We start from the raw sequence: 19662 nt of genomic DNA, 5'->3' as shown, positions 1-19662 counted from the left end.
CGCCTGAGAAAGGAGAAGGGGTATGCGGGTCACAGAATGCCACACACGGGCCCGCCTGTACCCAGGGCTGTGATGCGGGGGGGGGAGGGGGGAATCACCCAATGGTGGGAAAAACCACATTTCCAAGGCCCCCCAACTCTCACGATGAGGCAGGACCAGTCCAGGTGACCCACAGGCCCCAGCTCGGGTTCCGCGCGACCCCCAACCTCCCCCCCCCCACTTCTAGCCATGAGCTTTGTATACAAAGAGCTGGTCCTGTTCTCCACGGGCCAGCTTCAACGCGAACGAGACGCACGCGTGAACTCGACAAGAATTCGTTCGGACATTTTTCTGGTATGAGCCAAGATGTCAAAAACAAAGACCAAAAAACCCGACTTGGCTTCTCTTTGCTGCTTTTCAGGTGGGGGCCTGAGGGTAAGGGATGTGAATCTGCCACGCGTGGAGAGGGCTCATTACAGTGAGCCAGATTATTCTGTGCCATGGCGGCTGTCCTGCGTGCTACGGGGGGGGGGGGGGGGGGGGGAGTTTGAAGCTGCAGCCTGGGCTGCACCCAGTAGGTACCAGTAGAAGTCCCACCACCAGTTAGGACAAGCAAAAATGCCTCCAGACACAAAGGAAATTGAGGCACAGAGGGGAAAATGCATCTTGCCCGATATCACACAGCTACTGACGTCTAAAGTCTAAGAACTTGGGAGAGAGGAAGAGTTCGATCTAAGGAAAGGGGGCTACTTTGTTGTTGTTTTGGCATTCCTGGGGTGTGAACTCAGGACCTTGTGCTTGCTGGGCTGGGGGTCTACCATTTGCACCATGTCTCCTGCACTGCTTCTCACTAGTTACTTGCTTGCCTGAATACACACACACACAAGAGCTAAAACCCTGGGCAGCAGAGCCCCTCCGAACCCTGGTGGGGAGGGGGGGAGGGCAGGGAGCGCAGCCCGCTGGGGCGGTTCCCCAGCAAACCCCCACAGTACTCAGCGAAGCCAAAGTGAGGTCTGTGAGAGCTTGTGTTTCTCATCAGGCCCCTCGCTCTCATCTCCCTCGCTAAGGAAAAGCAGGGCCCCTCCTCACGGGGGCTTCTGGGGAGACCAGAGCTGCAGTCCCTGCTGAGACCCATTTTATATTTCCAGCCAGGACCTAGAGACTCACTGTGAACTCAGCCCACATTCTGAACCCGTGAATCTGTGTCCACAGGCGAGATTCCCCTCGTGGATTCAACCCACCGACCGCAGGCTGAAAATGCTCAGAGAAATGAAAACTGAGTCGGTACTGAACACGACCAGACTCTGCTTTTTTGGTGTTGTTGTTGTTGTTGTTGTTTTTTAATCATTATCCCCCCAAGAAATGCAGGAGAACAATGACCTTCATGGTATTTACCTTGTGTTAGATTTACATACGTGATTTAGGATGATACAAAATGAATGGGAGGATGTAAGTTATATACAAATACTATTTCACATGAGGGACTCGTAGGACTTGGGTGTCTGAGGGGTCCCGGGACTGAAAGCATAAGACAGCCTTAGCCTGTTTGCACCCAACAATGCAAACCAGGGGATAGGAAAATACTTTCTTTACATTCAAAAGCTGTACCACATTTACTGCATCTGGGCCTCTGTGTGTGTGTGTGTGTGTGTGTGTGTGTGTGTGTGTGTGTGTGTGTGTGATAGAAAATAAACATGGGAAGTCTGAAGATCAGACATTATTTACTGGTCATCTTCAAGTATGTGGGTTTCACTCTTGATGTGGCGTGGTTTCCCAGTTTCTTTTGTTGAACGTGAATGAGTTTTATAGTTAGGTAGAAGTTATTTTTTAAAACCTTTTATTGTGTGTGTGCTATTCTTGGGGCTTGAACTCAAGGCCTAGGTGCTGTCTCTGAGCTTTTTCGTTCAATGCTAGTGCTCTATCACGTGAGCCACAGCCCCACGTCTGGCTTTTTTGGTGGTTAATTGGAGATAAGAGTCTCACAGATTTTACTGCTCAGGCTGGCTTCGAACCACAGTCTTCAGATCTCAGCTTCCTGAGTAGCTAGGATTCCGGGTGTGAGCCACCAGTGCCTGGCTTCTTTCTAAAGCATTTTGCCACTTACTAAGAAGCGTCCTCTGCCCCCTATGTAGCATGCTTCCCAATGCCATTCTCCCAGGCTGTGTGTAGCACGCTTCCCAATGCCATTCTCCCAGGCTGTGTGTAGCACGCTTCCCAATGCCATTCTCCCAGGCTGTGTGTAGCACGCTTCCCAATGCCATTCTCCCAGGCTGTGTGTAGCACGCTTCCCAATGCCATTCTCCCAGGCTGTGTGTAGCACGCTTCCCAATGCCATTCTCCCAGGCTGTGTGGGGGCCACAGAGGCTGGCTCTGGTTTGGAGTTCTCGTGGGAAGCTGGAAGTCCACGACTCTGCAGTCACGGCAAGTGGGGTGACCTGTGCCCCAGCCTCTGCTTCCTGGTTAGCGGGGTCCCAAGGGCCTCTGGGAAGCAGTGAGGGGCTTCCCCTGAGCTGAAGATGGATGAAGCCATGAGGATGGATCTAGCTCACAGACAGAGCATGGTCTCTGGAGACAGGTGGACGGGCGGGAAGCTAGACGCTAGCACTTCCTCTACTCGAGTGCCTTTGCACTAACGAATAATGACACTCGCTGGAGGTTACATGAACGGACACAGGCCAAGCACAGCACCGACAGGTCCCCAGGACGGCTCCTCCCCTCCTCCCAATGGTGAAGATTGCTTTCAAACATCTAAACCTAGGGGTCATCCAGGTTCTCAACCCCAGCTGAACGTCACAGTACCCGCGGGAGTGTCCAAAAGATGCAGAGTCCTGTTCCCATAGCTACCGCCACAAAAATACCTTCACCACATCCCCTCTCCATTCCCTTCCCCACTCCATGGCATAGCTCCTCTCCATTGGCTCAAATCCACTCAGCCTCCCTGGTGAACTGAAGCTCCCCCAGTACACATCTCAGACTCGGGATTCATGGGGGATTGGCCCTCGCCTCTGTGTGATGAGAAAACTTGCCCGATGACTTTTGTGTGCATTTTTACCTGGGCATTTAGTTTCTATCTGTGAAAATCCAGGAGGAAGGTTTGTGGGTGCCAGGGCCTGGGTTGGGCTCTGTGCACACACCAAGCCATCAACCACCACTCAGACAGAGCCCATGGTTCCCCAAGTGTAGCCGGGCCCATAGCATCAGCACCCCGGGAAAATTTGGTGGGAAGGTAGGAGATTCCACCCACCTGAAAATCGAAACACAGGTGCTGGGGGGGACCCATCATCTGGGGAGGGGGCGGTGCGTCCGTACTGAGTCTTGAATCCAGGACTTACACCCTGTCCCTTAGCTTTTTCACTCAAGGCTAGCACTCAGTAGAGCCACAGCTCCACTTCCAACCTCTTTGGTGGTTAAGGAGAGGGAAGAGTCTCAGAGTTTTCTGCCCAGGCTGGCTTCTAATCAGGATCCTCAGAACCCAGCCTCCTGAGTAGTTAGGATTACTGTATAGGTATGAGCCGCCCATAGCCAATGTTCCCAAGTCCATTTTTGAGCCTTCCTTTTCCTGTTTTAACTGGAACCACCTGGCAAATGTTTATGCTGTCATTCGGACTCAGGGACACATTATGAAGCAGCTCATAGCCAAGAGCTCCTTAGAGCCCCTTATACCTAGGGAAGGTATATAGATAACCGCATGGGTTGATTTCCTGACTCTTCTGTCCGTCTCTCCCGTAGCAGCCATGTTGGCTCTCCGTGGTAGGTTCATCACATAACCCCCGCCTCTCTTCCCATCTGAGCCCAGAGGGCAGAGAATCCTGCAGGCTCACACAGTGAGTAAATCTAGAGTGAACAGTCCAGGCTGGTCAGCCCACAGGTCACCGCTGGGCCCCGTGTGTCCCGGTGCCCACTCCCTCACCAACCAGCGTGCCCAGCCGGCCCAGCTGAATGACCTGGCCACCAGAGTCCAGCATTTGGTGTCTCGGAACTCCCTGGAATGAATCATTCCTCAAATCCAAGAGTGGGCAGGGAAGGCAGGTTACCTGGTCCTGAAGTTTCTGGAACATCAGAGGGTGTGGTTCTTCCAGGATCTTCTCATTGAGCCGAGACTGCCCCTCCACATTGACTTGTGTCGAGGCCTTATTGGACAGGAAGGTCATGTAGATCTCCTTGGCCTTTTCCTGCATCTGCAGGAGAGAGAGGAGCCAACTGTTATCTGCCAGCGCAGCTTTTCCGGGCCTGTGCCCAGCGCTGCCCTGTGGCCAGCAACAGAAAGAACCGCTGCTGGGCTGGGGTTATAGCCTAGTGGCAAGAGTGCCTGCCTCGGATACACAAGGCCCTAGGTTCGATTCCCCAGCACCACATATACAGAAAACGGCCAGAAGCGGCGCTGTGGCTCAAGTGGCAGAGTGCTAGCCTTGAGCGAGAAGAAGCCAGGGACAGTGCTCAGGACCTGAGTCCAAGGCCCAGGACTGGCCAAAAAAAAAAAAAAAGAACCGCTGCTGCCCCCCGGGGTCAAGCTCTCTACCGGGGTCACGAGGACTGCTGCTCTCCCTGCCCGGCTCGGTCCTCCAGGCCCCACCTCCGCTACACCGGTCATCCGGAAATGATGAGAAAGAGCCCTCGCTCAGAGGGAACAGCCAGGGCCACCCTGTGCATTCTCCAAGTGAAGGGCTCAGCAGAACATTACTCAGGCCTAAGACAGAATAAAGCACCGAGAAACACTCCAACCTGAATGAACACTGGAACCATTCCTCTACGTGAAACAAACCAGACACCAAAGGACACAGGGCATGTGCTTCCGTTCATGGGAAATACCCACAATGCACGCATCCATAAAGACAGAAAGATGAGGGGAAAGATGAGCAGCAGGGGCTGCAGCTTAGGGGTAGAGTGCTTGCCTAGGACACGCAGTCCCTGGGTGCTATCCTGAGCACAAGACAGAAAGAAACAGGGATCGAGGAGAGTTTTAGGTTCTGTGTGTTTTGACCACAATAAAAGAAGTCGACTCAACCACGCGCACACTTCCTCACCAGCACCTACTGTGCCGCAGACACCTTAGGGTGTCACCTTCTGACCAGCGGATGAAATAGCATTTCCCGCTTAGGCTGTTTCCCTCATGAGGAGAAGGGCCAGGAGAGGAAACAAGACCCAGGAGCGTCTGCCTGGGTCTGAGTGCTCGCCCTTAGTTTTTTGTTGTTGTGGTGGTGGTGGTTGTGGTTGTTGTTCCAGGCTAGAGCTCTACTATTTGAGCCACACCCTTACTTCTGGATTGTTGGATGGTTAACTGGAGATAAGAGTCTCATGGACTTTGCTGTGTGGACTGGCTTCGAACCATAATCCCTAGATCTCAGCCTCCTGAGGAACTAGGATTACAGGCGTGATTTTGTGCAGCTCCCCATCTGTGAAGCACATCGACTTGTCCACCTTGCAGAGCAGACTGTTCCACTCATAAGCAATGCCTGCCCTGAAGTCCCAAAACACTAACCCATTGGGGGGGGGGGGCATCAGTGCCTACCTCCGTTGTCTTGGAGGCAGAGTTGGCAAGCTGCTCATCCACCTAACCCAGCACGCCGGGCAGGAACGCTTCTTGATGGGCAAGGCAGGCTTCCCAGTAAAGACTTTGCTTCAAAACATCATGCCTACCAGTCCCTCAGGTCTACCCCAATGGTTCTCTTTTCCTTAAGAGAAACGGGTGCCTGACCTGCAGCCCAAGCTGTTCTCAGGCTCCCCTTCACCTCCGCAGCAAGGGACCTGAGCAAGACCTCTGGAACTACAGCTGTGACTGGGGCGGGGGCTGGACGGCCACCTTCCTCTCCAGAGAGCCCTCCCAGAGCTCTGAGCATGCGCAGAACTATATGACGGGGGACCCGGGCTCTGAGAACCTTCTGCTCTTAGGGAAATCACCAGAAGGCTCTCCTAACTGGTGCCTGGAAATTGGGAGGAAAGGAGCTTTGTTCAGTTCTGGAGACTAGATGCCAAAAGACCCCCATGAGACTGAGGCCTGACCCCGTTCCACCCAAGAAAGCAAGCCTCTCCAACGTACAGGAAGACCCGGGGGGCTGGGGCGGGAGGAGGGCGTGACGCGTACAGCACCGGGTCTGCTCTGCTCTTATCGACATGAACAATTCATTAATGTCAAACACAGAGATAAATATGTCTGTTCTAAGGGCAGGTCTGGGGACCATCAGGAGGCCTAGGAGAGACGTGCCTCCCAAATATAACCCCCTCCGTGGAGCCGGGAGCTCCCTCCCACTAGCCCCATTCTGTCAGAAGGGAACGCTTTTGGAAAACCACTTCCTGTTGAAAAGCTACTTCACAGAAGTAGCATTTCAGCCTGTCAGATTAGTGAACTCCATGGAGGTTTGCAGGCAGAAATCACTTAAAAAGCTTAGCCTTCCCTAGAATTTCCTCTACACACACACACACACACACACGCATGCACACACGCATGCACGCACACGCACACGTGCCCACACATTGCGCAGGTGAATCCAGCATATCTTAAAGGCGGGGCAAGGTGTCTGAGGAAGAAGCAGCAGGTGCTGGGTGTACAAGGCCTAGGTCTCAGCTCTCCCCTCCGGCAGCCACCGCTCCTGAGTCTCCCAGAATAGGCCGGGGACCCAGGCTGACTGGGCAGGCGCTGGGGGGGATGGGGGGCTGAGCAGCAGGGCTTATCTGGGCCAGGATAGGAAGTGTGACTGAAAAGGGAAACCCTGAGACAGCCGACCGCAAGCCGGTCACGGGAAGGCCTGGTGTCCAGACCGAGAACACTGAACAAGAAAGAAGAACCGGTCACTGGTGCTATTTTGGTAGATCTTTCCAGGGCTATGTTAACCCTCTTCTAGCTGCTGTCAGGATAGGGAGAGAACAGCCATGTGGGTGGGGTCAATTCAAACATGCCCAGCCTCTGAGCACCCCCAGAAGGTGCTGGAAAAGGTCATTTACCCAGGTCTGTTAGCGTGGTAATGATTACATTTGGGAGTACTTGTGCCCAGGTGACCCCCTCTTAGACATCCTTGGTGGGGGGCTTTGTCCTCTAGGCCTAGCGATGCCTGGTCCACGGTGACTCTCAGCAGGGAGTCAGACCTCAAACACGGCTGCTGAGCACTGTGCATTCTGGAGAAGCGAACCACATGGCCCAGCCCCAGAACCACCACTCGCTCGGAGCAGCACTCTCCTGTCACCAAGAAGGGCCTTGCTCTGCTCTCTGGCCTCCAGGCCCGAGCCCCTCCTGCACCTTCTTCCTCTGCCTGCTGAAAGGGCTTTCTGTCTCAGGATTCTCCAGCATCTCCCTGTGTCTGTCTGCCTCCATCACTGGCTCCTGTTCTTCTGTGTCCTCCCGACATTCTGGAGTTTTCCAGAATCCTGTCTAGGCTGATGACTCTAGATGGATGCTCAGCCAACACTACAGTCCAGCACCCTCCCCAAGCTGCTACCTCCACGCGCCAATGCTTCTCCAGTCACAGAGACGCCAGCGGCTTCCCACAGAGGGAAAGCGAGGTCCCCTCCGGCCAGTGCTCCGCGCATCCCGTCTACACAGCACCGTTCGCACCGGTCTCCCTCACACCTGCCCACTGGTGGGTGCCTCCTCTCCATCCTGTCAGAGGGGACAGACGCGTGGAAGAACAGCGCACCCTCCAATCACACTATTCACGCGTGTTGGTTTTAAAAACAGAATGAGGCCCGGCGCCAGGGGCTCACGCCTGTAATCCTAGCTAGTCAGGAGGCTGAGAGCTGAGGAATTTGGTTTGAGGGCAACAGAGCCAGGAAAGTCCATGAGGTTCTTAGCTCCAATTAACTACCAGAAAAGCCTGTAGTGGAACTCTGGCTCAAGTGGTAGAGTGCTAGATTTGAGAAAAAAAAAAAAAAAGACAAATGTATCCAATGCCTAACGTATGAAACTGTAACCTCTCTGTAAATCAGTTTGATAATAAAAATTTGAAAGAAAAAAAAACCAATGAGGTTAGACATTGTCAACAGAAAACGATAATTTTGTTGATATATTCTGCAGCAAAGACTGGCACTACCATTTAGCTTATATTGTGCATATTTGAATAAATTAACTTAAAAAAAAAAAGACAGAGCCCAGGCTCTGAGTTCAAGCCATCAGACTAGCATAAAAACAAAAACAGGGTTGGCGATGTGACACAACACTTGCCTAGTATATGTAAGGCCCTGGGTTCAATGCCCAGTGCCACAATGAATAAGTCAATAAAATTCAAAGTGAGTTTCTATCAGGTGAACACTGAGGTGGAAGAGCAGGAAAGTAACATTTTCACTCCACAGGTCTTTCTACCTCTGCCTGCCAGGTCCTCTTTCTTAAGAAGCTGTTGCTTGGGGCTGGGACTATGGCCTAGTGGTAAGAGTGCTTGCCTCATATACATGAAGTCCTAGGTTCGATTCCTCAGCACCACTTATATAGAAAACGGCCAGAAGCGGCGCTGTGGCTCAGGTGGCAGAGTGCTAGCCTTGAGCAAAAAGAAGCCAGGGACAGTGCTCAGGCCCTGAGTCCAAGGCCCAGGACTGGCCAAAAAAAAAAAAAAAGAGAGATTAAAAAGAAGCTGTTGCTCACTGGACTCCACCAAAACATGTGAAAGAAGGGCTGGAGGTGTGGTTCAAGTGGTAGAGCGCCAGCCTTGAGCACAAAAGCTAAGGGACAGCACCCAGGCCCCTGAGTTCAAACCTCAGTACCAGGACCAAAAGAAAAGAAAAGAAAAGAAAAAAGAGACAAAGTCAACATTTGCATCAAGTCCACAACAGCCTAGACTGCAGAGGGACAGACTCCTGCTGGGCCACATGTGGCAAATTTGGTTATGAAATTCTCTCAGGCGACTTCTCTAGCGCCAACTCCTCCACTTGTGGAACTCACTAAGTTGGAGTGGGGGCCATCTGCTTTTACTTCCTGTCCGGCGGGCCTGGCTCGGAGGCCTGGCCCCCGGCTGGGGCAGCAAGCTGGTGACGGTGGCGGTGTCCCGGCTGCCACCCGCCTCCCCCTGCATCTGGGAACAGGAGCAGACTTGACAGCTGCCCAGAGCCCAGACTGAGTCCCAGACACCTCAAGGTCACCAATGGCTCTGCCCTCCCCAGCACCATCCCTGTTTCCAGCCTTCCAGAGGACCTGAGAGGGTGTCAGGGACGGGGTGAGGGGAAGGGCGCCCCCCCTCCCCTGCGGGTCTCTGCTTGCCAGTGACTTCCCCTGCCTCCCTGACCACGCGGCCCGTGCTCCCACGTCCAGCACTTCCCATTTCCACCCGTGCCGCGCTTGCGCAGTCTCCTCTACACCTCCTCTGGCTGGTCCCGGCCGTGTCCCCGGGCCTTGCACCGGGCCTGACGTGGAGCAGGCTCTCCACAAAGATGTGGTGGCTCCATCTGAAGCGACACAGCAGAGGTGCCAGGGGATTCCAGGGTGACCTCGAAAGTGGCACCCGGGGAGCTCCACTTCCGGTGTGCAGGGCAGGCCCCTCACACCCCAGGACAAGTTACCTGTGGACGCCTGCTCACCTGCCTGAGCTAGGTGTTCACACCAGGGGTGCAGCTCGTGGGTAAATGGTTTTCTGGGCCTTTTCCGGGTGCTGGAGACAAGGGGAACCCTGAGCATTCCTGTCCTGCAGGCCTTTCCAAAGCAGACCCTCCCTTCCGGGTTTCCCACTCCCAGAGCCCCTTCACAATCCAGGATACTTCCAAGGCCAGCCTAGGAGATTCAAGGCACAGGAAGCCATCTTGGCATCTGTGGTTACCACCTCCAGAAAGCAAGGCTGATAGAAGCCTGTCTGAGCCTGGGAGGGGTGGGGCTTTTTGTGGTTTGTTTGCTCCTTTTTTGCCAGTCCTGAACTTGAACTCAGGGCCTGGGCACTGTCCTTGAGCTTCTTTTTGCTCAAGGGTAGCACTCTACCACTTGAGCCACAGCGCCACGTCTGGCCTTTTCTATATATGTGGTGCTGAGGAATCGAACCCATGGCTTCCTGCGTGCTAGGTAAGCACTCTACCACTATGCCACATTCCTAGCCCCAGGGCAGGTTTTGAGTGAGCCAGTGGGGTGTTCTCTGGGTGGGTACCTACAAGCTCTCAGGATTGCCAACCCCATGGGCCCAACTTTTGGAGATAGAGGCCCCAAGCCTGGCAGCCTACTGGCTACGTCCACCCAGGGAGATGCTTTACTGTCAGGCAAGAGTTTAACTTTTAAAAAAATGAGTCCCTCCCTCTGTAAAAGAACAATAAAAATGTTTTGTTTTTTTTTAATGAGTTTCAACATGGACACATGAGACGGTCTTATATAAGAATCCAGATACGTATGTAGCACCGGGCTGAAAGTGAGAGAAGCCTAGGGGGAAAGGTCTCCAAGGATGGGAATAAGAACTATACACAAATAAACAAGCAACTAGTCATAGTGCTCCAAGACCTGGAGGGTTCCCTCAGTGTACTGGTGGAGACAGAAGGCAAAGCAGAGGAGGCCCCGCCAGGCAGAGATGCAAACAAGCCGCACAAGCCCGACGCCGGTGGCTCACGTCCGTGATCCGTGCTACTCAGAAGGCAGAGCTCTCAGGATCTGTGTTCAAAGCCAGCCCAGGCAGGAAAGTCTGTGAGATTCTCATCTCCAATTAGCTACCCGAGAAGCCAAAAGTGGAACTGTGGCAGGTGGTACAGTGCCAGTCTTGCATGATAAAACTAGGCAAGGCTTAGGTCAAGCCCCCGTGCCAGCACAAAACAAAAAAAGTAAAAAAAAAAAAAAATCAACAAAGCAGCACAGGCCCCCGAGGAAGGACAAACATTCTCTGCTGGTCCCAGACCCGACCACTTCCTACAGCCTCACTCCAGATGCCCGGCTCTTCCATGCTACTTCCAGGCCTGCAAGCGTTTAGCAGGGAGCCCCTAGAACAATGGGAGTGCCCGGGCTGAGGCCACGCCCCAGCCGTCGGCGTGGTCTGAACTATGAACCCCCCCCCCCACAATGGTGGACAATCCAGAAGACATCAGGAACTAAAAAATTACCCCCAGTAAAGGACACACATCTCCTAGGAGAAACTTCCTATACAGCATGCCTGCCAAGCATAGCCCTTTTGCTATGATTTCTCAATAACTGACGGCCAGCAATAGTCTATGTTCTTTTAACACTGTGCACCTACTTAGTGTTTTACTGTACCCCAAAATGCCACATGTCTCCCTCTGGGGAGACAGCCTCATGATTTATTCACGAATTAAAAAAAAATCTGTACATAATGACAAACTCATAAATGACATAAATCGTTATTTTTCACTTTAAATATTGGCCTGTTTGAACATCTCCACTGAAAAAAATGGATTAACTTATTCTTCTTCAAGTTATTAATATTTGATCAACACGAGATACCTAAGGGGAACTTAAATCTTCCCCATGAATCTAATGTGAATCAGGTTTCTTTAGGCAATTTCTTTAGCACAGCTGTACCTCTATCAGGAAAGGGAAACTAGGACCCAAAAAGTAACTACAAGGTAAAAAAAATACCTGCTTCTTATCTTCCATCTTCTTAAACTCTTCACATGCTAGCCAAAACAAGACATTTTCTTCACTGAATTCTTTTTTCAAAAATTCCTATGGATAAACAGAAGAAAAAAAGTCACAGAGTATTCCATTTGAATAGACAAATGATACATCTCCTTTTAAGAACCGATCTGGCAAAATTCAGCAGAGCCCGGCCCCCTGATCCTTTCAAAATCCCACCTTGAAAAGCAGAACATTAATGCCCACTCAAATTTCAGACACATCTGACCTTCATGGGTTTGACATGGTAAGGAAGAATGAAAATGGAACAGGAATCTACTGGCATTTCTAAGCTGACAATAAATTAGCAAAAAGTAAATTAAACTGGAAGATGTATTAGTTCCTTCCAGGCATTGTTTAACCAAAGTACATTCCTCCAAAACCAGACCCATTTTTTTTTTTAAACAAAAGAAAACACATGAGGCATGAGGCATGGGTGGAGCCGTTTGAGATCGGAGGTGTGCTTTCCTGCTGTGTTGTTGGGAGGTTAGTGAACAGACCTCCTGGACGTCAGATGCTTACCGTGGCCTGATGTCCTTGGTGCCCAGGCTGCCTTGCCCTCCCTAGGAACCTGCTGGACCCAACAATTAAAGACAGAAGTCTCCGAGACACAGTCTTGGAATTCATACATGGCCCTCCAATTGGCACCTGGCCAGAAAAGTAATCCTAGGCCCACTGGTGCTTCCCCACCCATCAGCCTTCCTCTTGGAGGCTCCTTCTCCTACTTCTACTTTGCTAGCTTTCCTTACTGGCAATAATGCATCTTACAGAGTATCCGAGACTCAAAAGAACAAACCAGCTGGGCACAAGTGGCTCACACCTGGAATCCCAGCTATTCAAGAGGCTGAGATCTGAGGATCGTGGTTCAAAGGCAGTCCAAGCAGGAAGGTTCATGAGATTCTTATCTCCAATTAACCACCCCAAAAGCTGGAAGTGGAAGTGTAGCTCAAGTGGTAGAGTGTTAACTTTGAGTAAGAGTGAGACAGCGAGACAGAGAGAGAGAGAGAGAGAGAGAGAGAGAGAGAATCTCCCTACCAGAGACCCAGCCTACCCTTCTCAGGTGGCCCAACACTGGAAATCCTTCCTATAGACTCCACTCCCACACATGGTCCTGTTTCCACCACCGACCTCCCCTCCCACCTAACTAGATGAAAATTAGGAACCTCTGTGGTAATTTAGGGGCAGTCATAAGAACCTTTCCAACTAAATCAAGGCATAGAGAAGGTCTTGCCTCACACTGAGGTAGATAGTGTTAAAGACTGGTCTGATTCCTCTCTGACTCTCTCTCACACGTACACGTACACATACGTGCACACACACACACACACACACACACACACACACACACACTTCTTTATCTATGTGTCAGTCTCGGTTAACAATGAAACAGGCAAACCCTAAATCTCTTGACGCCTTCCGGGTCTTCCAGTAGACTCTCCAGGGAGGAGGCCCACTTGGCTGTGCTCTTGAGGCTCTGGTGGCTGCTGCTGGAACTGCCATCACTGTCATGGATGTCTGTAAAACAAGTCAGATGGTGTCACGGCTGAGCATCCTGTCTACCCACAATGCATTGCAAGGATGCTGAGAACACAAGCCTCTTGGCTTGGCTCTCCGGGGCCTGGGGTGGTGAACTCATTGTAACATGGCCGAAGCTGCTATTTCCCCATTGTACTGCTAAGAAAACTGAGGCTCAGAGCCACGAAGGGACTAGCCATCTCCTGACACACCCTTCTCCCACTCGTGTCCACTGACCAACTCCCAGGCAGCCTTTGAATTCCCTCTCCACCAGCGACGTGGGCCCTGACCCTTCACACAGCCATAGAACCACATTGGGCTACTGGCAGGACAGGTTCCCACGAATCTCAAAAGTCTGCCTGGCAAAAAAAAAAGTATGGAGCAGAAAGGAGTCAGGTAAAAATGGGGGGAAAAAAAAATCAAAGGATTGGCCAAATACTCAGGCATCAAGGTAAATATCTTCATGTCTTTTTTTCATTTTTGCTGTTATCAGGATTTGAACTCAAGGCTTTGTGGTTGCGCAGCTTGCTTGCTCTGGTAGCATTCTACCATTTGAGCCATGCCTCCAGCCCAGCTTTTTGCTGGTTGTCTTGGAGATGGAGTCTCTTGGATTTTTCTGCTTGAGCTGGCTTCAACACACGATCTCCAGATCTCAGCCTTCTGAGAAGTTAGTGTGATAGACGTGAACTACCAGCACCTGCTTGCCCCCAAAATTTTAATATCAAAATAAGTATAAGCAACCCATGACGAATAAAATACCAAAAGTTTAAACAAAGATCAGCCTTTACTCACTTTTCTTTTGCCTCAGCCTCTACCATCACTCAAGATCCCACTGGTTACTTTTATGGCCTTTATTCAAACTTTTGCTCTTCTTCAGGAAGGTTTTTACATTAATTTTTTTTTTTTTTTTTTTTTTTTTTTTGGCCAGTCCTGGGCCTTGGACTCAGGGCCTGAGCACTGTCCCTGGCTTCTTCCCGCTCAAGGCTAGCACTCTGCCACTTGAGCCACAGCGCCGCTTCTGGCCATTTTCTGTATATGTGGTGCTGGGGAATCGAACCTAGGGCCTCCTGTATCCGAGGCAGGCACTCTTGCCACTAGGCTATATCCCCAGCCCCTTTACATTAATTTTGATCATTTAAAATACTGCATAGCTAGGTGCTGGTGTCGCACACCTATAATCCTAGTTCCTCAGGAAGCTGATATCTGAGGATCAAGGTTCAGAGCCATTCCAAGCAGGAAAGTCTGTGAGACTCTTCAACTCCAATTAACCACCAAAAGCCAAAAGTGGAGCTCTGGGGCTGGGAATGTGGCTTAGTGGTAGAGTGCTTGCCTAACATGCATGAAGCCCTCAGTACCACATACACAGAAAAGGCTGAAAGTGGTGCTGTGGCTCAAGTGGTAGAGTGCTAGCCTGAGCAAAAAGAAGCTTAGGAACAGTGCCCAGGCCCTGAGTTCAAGCCCCAGAACTGGCAAAAAAAAAAAAAAAAAAAAAGCAGAGCTGTGGCTCAAAGTGGTAGAACACTGGCCTTGAGAACAAAGCTCAAGGACAGTGCTCAGGCCCTGGGTCCAAGTCTCAGGAGTGGCGTGCGTGCGTGTGCACACACACACACACATGACCACAAAAAGCAAAACACTGTATTAGGCATCATTTGCCACGAGGCTCTAGTTTTCCAGCAACCCTAAATGTGTTGGCGTGCGGTGTGAATCAGACGGTCACACTGAGCAGTTTCCTCTGACTAACTCAAGACTTGTCAACCCTGTTGAACAAAGGGAGAGGGGATGGAGGGTCTCTGACTAATGCACGGTGGCCACCTGGCCAAAGAGGAAGAGACAGCACAAATATGTTCACTCTGCAGATTCTGACTGGGTCCTGTAGCCAAGGAAAAAGTACCAGCATGCCACTTTAGATGGGCCCAGGTCCAAAGCCTAGCTGGGCCAGTTGAAACTATACATGACCTTGGGCAACATTCTTCCGTGCACTTGAAGGTAATCCCCTGATCGATATGATAATCCTAAGGATTCAGAAAAGAAGCACCAACTGTGTGTTTCATGATAGGAAGCAGAGCAGACGGGAAGATTCCCAACACAAAGCGGAGGTAGAGAACAACTCAGCTACCCTGATCTGGTAATTATGCATTGTATACGTGTGCTGAAATACCCCCACAGTACCCAATATATGAGCGTATGTGTACAATTATCACATGATAATTGGGAGAAATAAAGGAAGTATCAAGAACCTGGCAACATATTTGGGTCACAGTAGATTCTCAACCAGTGTTTGTTCCTTCCTTCTCCTCTCTCTAGCAAGTGAACTACTTTTATAGCTAATACTTCTTTCCCCACTGACTTTTTTTTTCAAAGCTAGAGCCATCTTTCTTTCCTTCTTTCTTCCTTCCTTCCTTCCTTTATTTATTTTGCCAGTCCTGGGCCTTGAACTCAGGGCCTGAGCACTGTCCCTGGCTTCTTTTTGCTCAAGGCTAGCACTCTGCCACTTTGAGCCACAACGCCTATTCTGGCTATTTTCCATATACGTGGTGCTGGGGAATCGAACCCAGGGCTTCATGTGTATGAGGCAAGCCCTCTTGCCACTAGGCCATATTCCCAGCCCATTTCTTTCTTTTTTAAAAAATTTACTTTGTTGTTGTTTTTTTAGAGGTGAAATACAGCAGCATTACATTTACATCCAACAGGTAATAAGTACATTTCCTTTCACACAGCCTCATCCGTGCCCTCATTCTCTCCCATTCCCTCCCCCCATCTCCACCCACGAGTTGCATAGTTCACTTTCATCAAAGTCCCGTGTGCACGGCCATGTTTCTATAGGGGCATTTTGAAGCAAAGAGAAAATAAAACTTTTAACTAAGAAATCAACATGACAATTCATTTGAAAATATTAATGGAAAACCATACATTTTAACTACTGAAAAGCTAGAGGACAATACAACTAAAAATGTTTATGAAAGAAATTGTAGGGGCTGGGAATATGGCTTAATGGTAGAGTGCTTGCCTTGCATGCATGAAGCCCTGGGTTCGATTCCCCAGCACCACATAAACAGAAAAGGCAGGAAATGTGGCACTGTGGTTCAAGTGGTAGAGTGCTAGCCTTGAGTAAAAAGAAGCCAGGACAGTGCTCAGGCCCTGAGTCCCCAGAACTGGCAAAAAAAAAAAAAAAAGAAGAAAGAAATTGTATCGAATCCCCTGGACTTTGCATATTGTTACTATGTGATTTCTACTGGGGAGAAACACACACACTTTTTTTGGTGCCAGTTATAGGGTTTGATCCCAGGGCTTGGGTGCTGTCCCTGAGTTTGTTTTCGTGCAAGGCTAGCACTCTGCAACTTGAGCCACAGCTCCCCTTCAGGCTTTTTGGTGGTTAATTGGAGATAAGAGTTTCATAGACTTTCCTGCCCAGTCTGGCTTTGAACTATGATCCTCAGATCTCAAGCTTCCTGAGTTGCTAAGATCACAGGGGTGAGCCACTGGTGCCTAGCCTCTTTTTTTTTTTTTTAAGAGACTAAGTATTACTATGTAGCCCAGGCTGGCCTTGAACTCATGATCCTCTGTCATGTCAGCCTCCTGAGGGCTGGGATGACAGGTATGAATAACTGTATTGGTTTTGTACTGTAACCTCTTACTGAGATTAATCTCTCAGCACCTAAAAGAAGAAAACACAACTAGAAACCCAGCAGGAACCATGCATGGAAACGTACTGGTGACTGAGGAAGAGATTATGGGGAAACCCCATTCTTTCCACCAAGAGGCCAACTTATCCAAACATCTTCAAATGGCCCTGATGGTTTTCTTCTTTCTTTTTTCACATACTCAGGGTCTCGACCTGCTTGCTCATGCCTGAAGCTCTACCACTTTAGCCACATTTCTAGTCCAGCTTTCTTTGTGGCTTGTTGGAGATTAAGAGTCTCACCAACTTTTCTGCCCAGGCTGACTTCAAACCCTATTCTCAGATCTCAGCCTCCTGAGTAACCAGGATTACAAGTGTGAGTCACCCGCTCCCCACTTTTTTTTTCCCCCAGTCCTGGGCTTGAATTTAGAGCTTGGGCACTGTCCCGGGGCTTTTAATATTCTACCACTTGAGCTACAGCTCAGCTTCCGGCTTTTTGGTGATTAGTTGGAGATAAGAGTCTTACGTACTTTCCTGCCCAGGCTGGCTTTGAACCATGATCCTCAGATCTCAGCCTCCTGAGTAGAATAATAGGTAGGCTCCACCAGGGCCTGGCTGGCTCCCCACTTGGATGGTTTTCTAAAGTAACTCTTCAACTCACAGAGAGGAAACTCATTCCCTACTCTCTTTGTCCAAATGGAACAGCAAGCTTCTGAGTGTGAAGCATCTTTCCAAAAATCAAAGATCATCATTCTAAGAAGTTTCTGCAGCAAGGTTCATTCTGCCAGGCTTTCGGCCACCTTACTTACCGCTGCTGCATTCCCTGTCCAAAGAATACTGTACTAGTTTCTGCTTTTCCCTAGCAGATCCTCTCTCACATAAATAAACAGAGACACAAGTGGCCATTCCAGGAACCATCTCCACAGTTGCCAGTTCTCTTACTGTCGAACAACTCCTTTGCTATAAATTTTCAACTGTGGTCTGAAAGCATGCCAAACCTCCTGGCACTTCTCAGAAATAATTCAACCCATGTTAAGGTTCTACTGCTATGCCGTCTGGCAAATAAACACACACACTGGGTTCCATTTCACCAACAGATAACTGGTCCAATGGCTAGCTCAGTGTCACCTACCCAAGCCCTTTATTTATTTCATACACGAATTATTTTTGCATGTTAGGTTTCTGTGTCTACTTTTATTTAAACAAAAGAACTGTATGACTCCCCCCATCTGTTCTAGCCCCTTACTCTATAACGGGAAACAAAGTCCAGGGGAAAAATGATTTGTGCAAAGTGGCCCAGATGAGCCAACACTGCATGGAAAGGAGTATTCAAGACCACCTGTCCCCTGTAGGAACCCCTGTGCAGGACATCAGGCTTCCGGGGAACACAGGAAATGGATGGACCCTTCATTTGGTTCTCTAGTAGCTCCATCTCCCCTCTACCAAATGTCACACTGACTGCCATAGAAAGAGCAAGTCATTTCCAAGGCTGGCTTAGAAAGTTAAGGCGAAGCTACTCTCAGTAGCCACCATGACTGGTTTTCTGCTCTGGACACCTTTGATAAAGAGAAATTCCTTCTGTCTTTTGCCCACTTTCTTCCTCCATAGATTGCCTATGGGATCCTTTCACTCCCTCCCTCTCACGCACTTTTATCTTTCTCAGAAATATTGGTTGGGGGGCTGGGGATATAGCCTAGTGGCAAGAGTGCCTGCCTCGGATACACGAGGCCCTAGGTTCGATTCCCCAGCACCACATATACAGAAAACGGCCAGAAGGGGCGCTGTGGCTCAAGTGGCAGAGTGCTAGCCTTGAGCGGGAAGAAGCCAGGGACAGTGCTCAGGCCCTGAGTCCAAGGCCCAGGACTAGCCAAAAAAAAAAAAAAAGAAAAGAAATATTGGTTAGGATTTTTTCTAAGACTTTTGCCTTGACTTCTAATTAAGGTTTTTGGCTGTGTCCTTCCTTTTTGCTTTCATCCTTTTGGGTTCACAGCAGCATAAGACAGATCTTGATGGTGAAGCATTTGCAAGCACCATTCACTTAGCTGCATTTGTACTTTGACTCATTATTTAGTTTCATGAAGGAATCTACTACTATAATGAAATGCCTAAAGCAAGCTAACTTTTTTTTTTAAAGTTTATTTTGGCTCATGATTCTAGAGTTCAATGTCAAGGAGCCACAGCTTACAGATTTAGGCCCGCCCTTCCTTCCTTCCTTCCTTCCTTCCTTCCTTCCTTCCTTCCTTCCTTCCTCCCCTTCCCCCCTTCTTTCTTATCTCCCGAGTAGCTAGGATTACAGGTATAAGCTATCAAGACCATGAGGCGCTGAAGCAAGTAGGACTCTTTAAAAAGAACTTTAGATAGTTACATTTTTGTATACCCATTACTACTTTTTTTTTTTTTTTGCCAGTCCTGGGGTTTGAACTTAGGCCTGAGCACTGTCCCTGAATTTCTTTTGTTCAAGGCTAGCACTCTACCTACCACTTGAGCCACAGTGCTACTTCCAGCTTTGTCTGTTTGTATGGTGTTGAAGAATAGAACCCAGGGCTTTGTGCATGCTAGGCAAGCATTCTACCATAAGCCACATTCCCAGACCCCATTACTACTTTTTCAGTTAATTTATCTTTGGATTCATGAGATAATAGCATTTAACACTTGTGAATTTGTTCATAATGTAAAAGGAACTACTCTGAGCTTTCCACGTGAGTTAAAGTATTCAACCCTCACTCTTAATGTGGTTAATAGCATCCACACCCCGTTACAGATGAAGAAACTGAGACACAGGGACTTGCAAAGGTCATCCAACTAGGAAACTGGGAGTCTTGGTCCAAAGCCAAGCAGTCTTGAGTCCAGGGTTACCTGCTCTTTCCCATAAGGCTCTACTGCTACCTAGGTGCTGTCCCTGAGCTTTTTAGCTCAAAGCTAGCACTCTATCACTTGAGCCACAGCTTCACTTCCAGTTGTCTTGTAGCTAATTGGAGATAAGTTTCACAGATTTTCCTGCCTGGACCGGCTTTGAACTGCAATCCTCAGATCTCAG

At 49.7% G+C, this 19662-nt stretch overlaps 1 protein-coding gene across 2 annotated transcripts in view; it reads right to left on the bottom strand.

Annotated features, from left to right (window-relative positions):
* Rgs10 (regulator of G protein signaling 10) overlaps window positions 1-19662 on the bottom strand; it is a 36510-nt gene that overhangs the window by 7919 nt on the left and 8929 nt on the right. For both annotated transcript variants that reach the window (XM_048338134.1, XM_048338133.1), the window contains exons 2-4: window positions 12888-13006; window positions 11456-11542; window positions 4014-4157 (exon numbers count right to left, since the gene is read on the bottom strand). In XM_048338134.1, the coding sequence (XP_048194091.1) occupies window positions 4014-4157; window positions 11456-11542; window positions 12888-13006 (350 nt within the window). The remainder of the gene's footprint in view (window positions 1-4013; window positions 4158-11455; window positions 11543-12887; window positions 13007-19662) is intronic.

Source organism: Perognathus longimembris, chromosome 2, assembly GCF_023159225.1.
Source record: "Perognathus longimembris pacificus isolate PPM17 chromosome 2, ASM2315922v1, whole genome shotgun sequence".
NCBI classification, from domain to species: Eukaryota; Metazoa; Chordata; class Mammalia; order Rodentia; family Heteromyidae; genus Perognathus; species Perognathus longimembris.
This window is presented reverse-complemented; position numbering and strand designations above follow the sequence as displayed.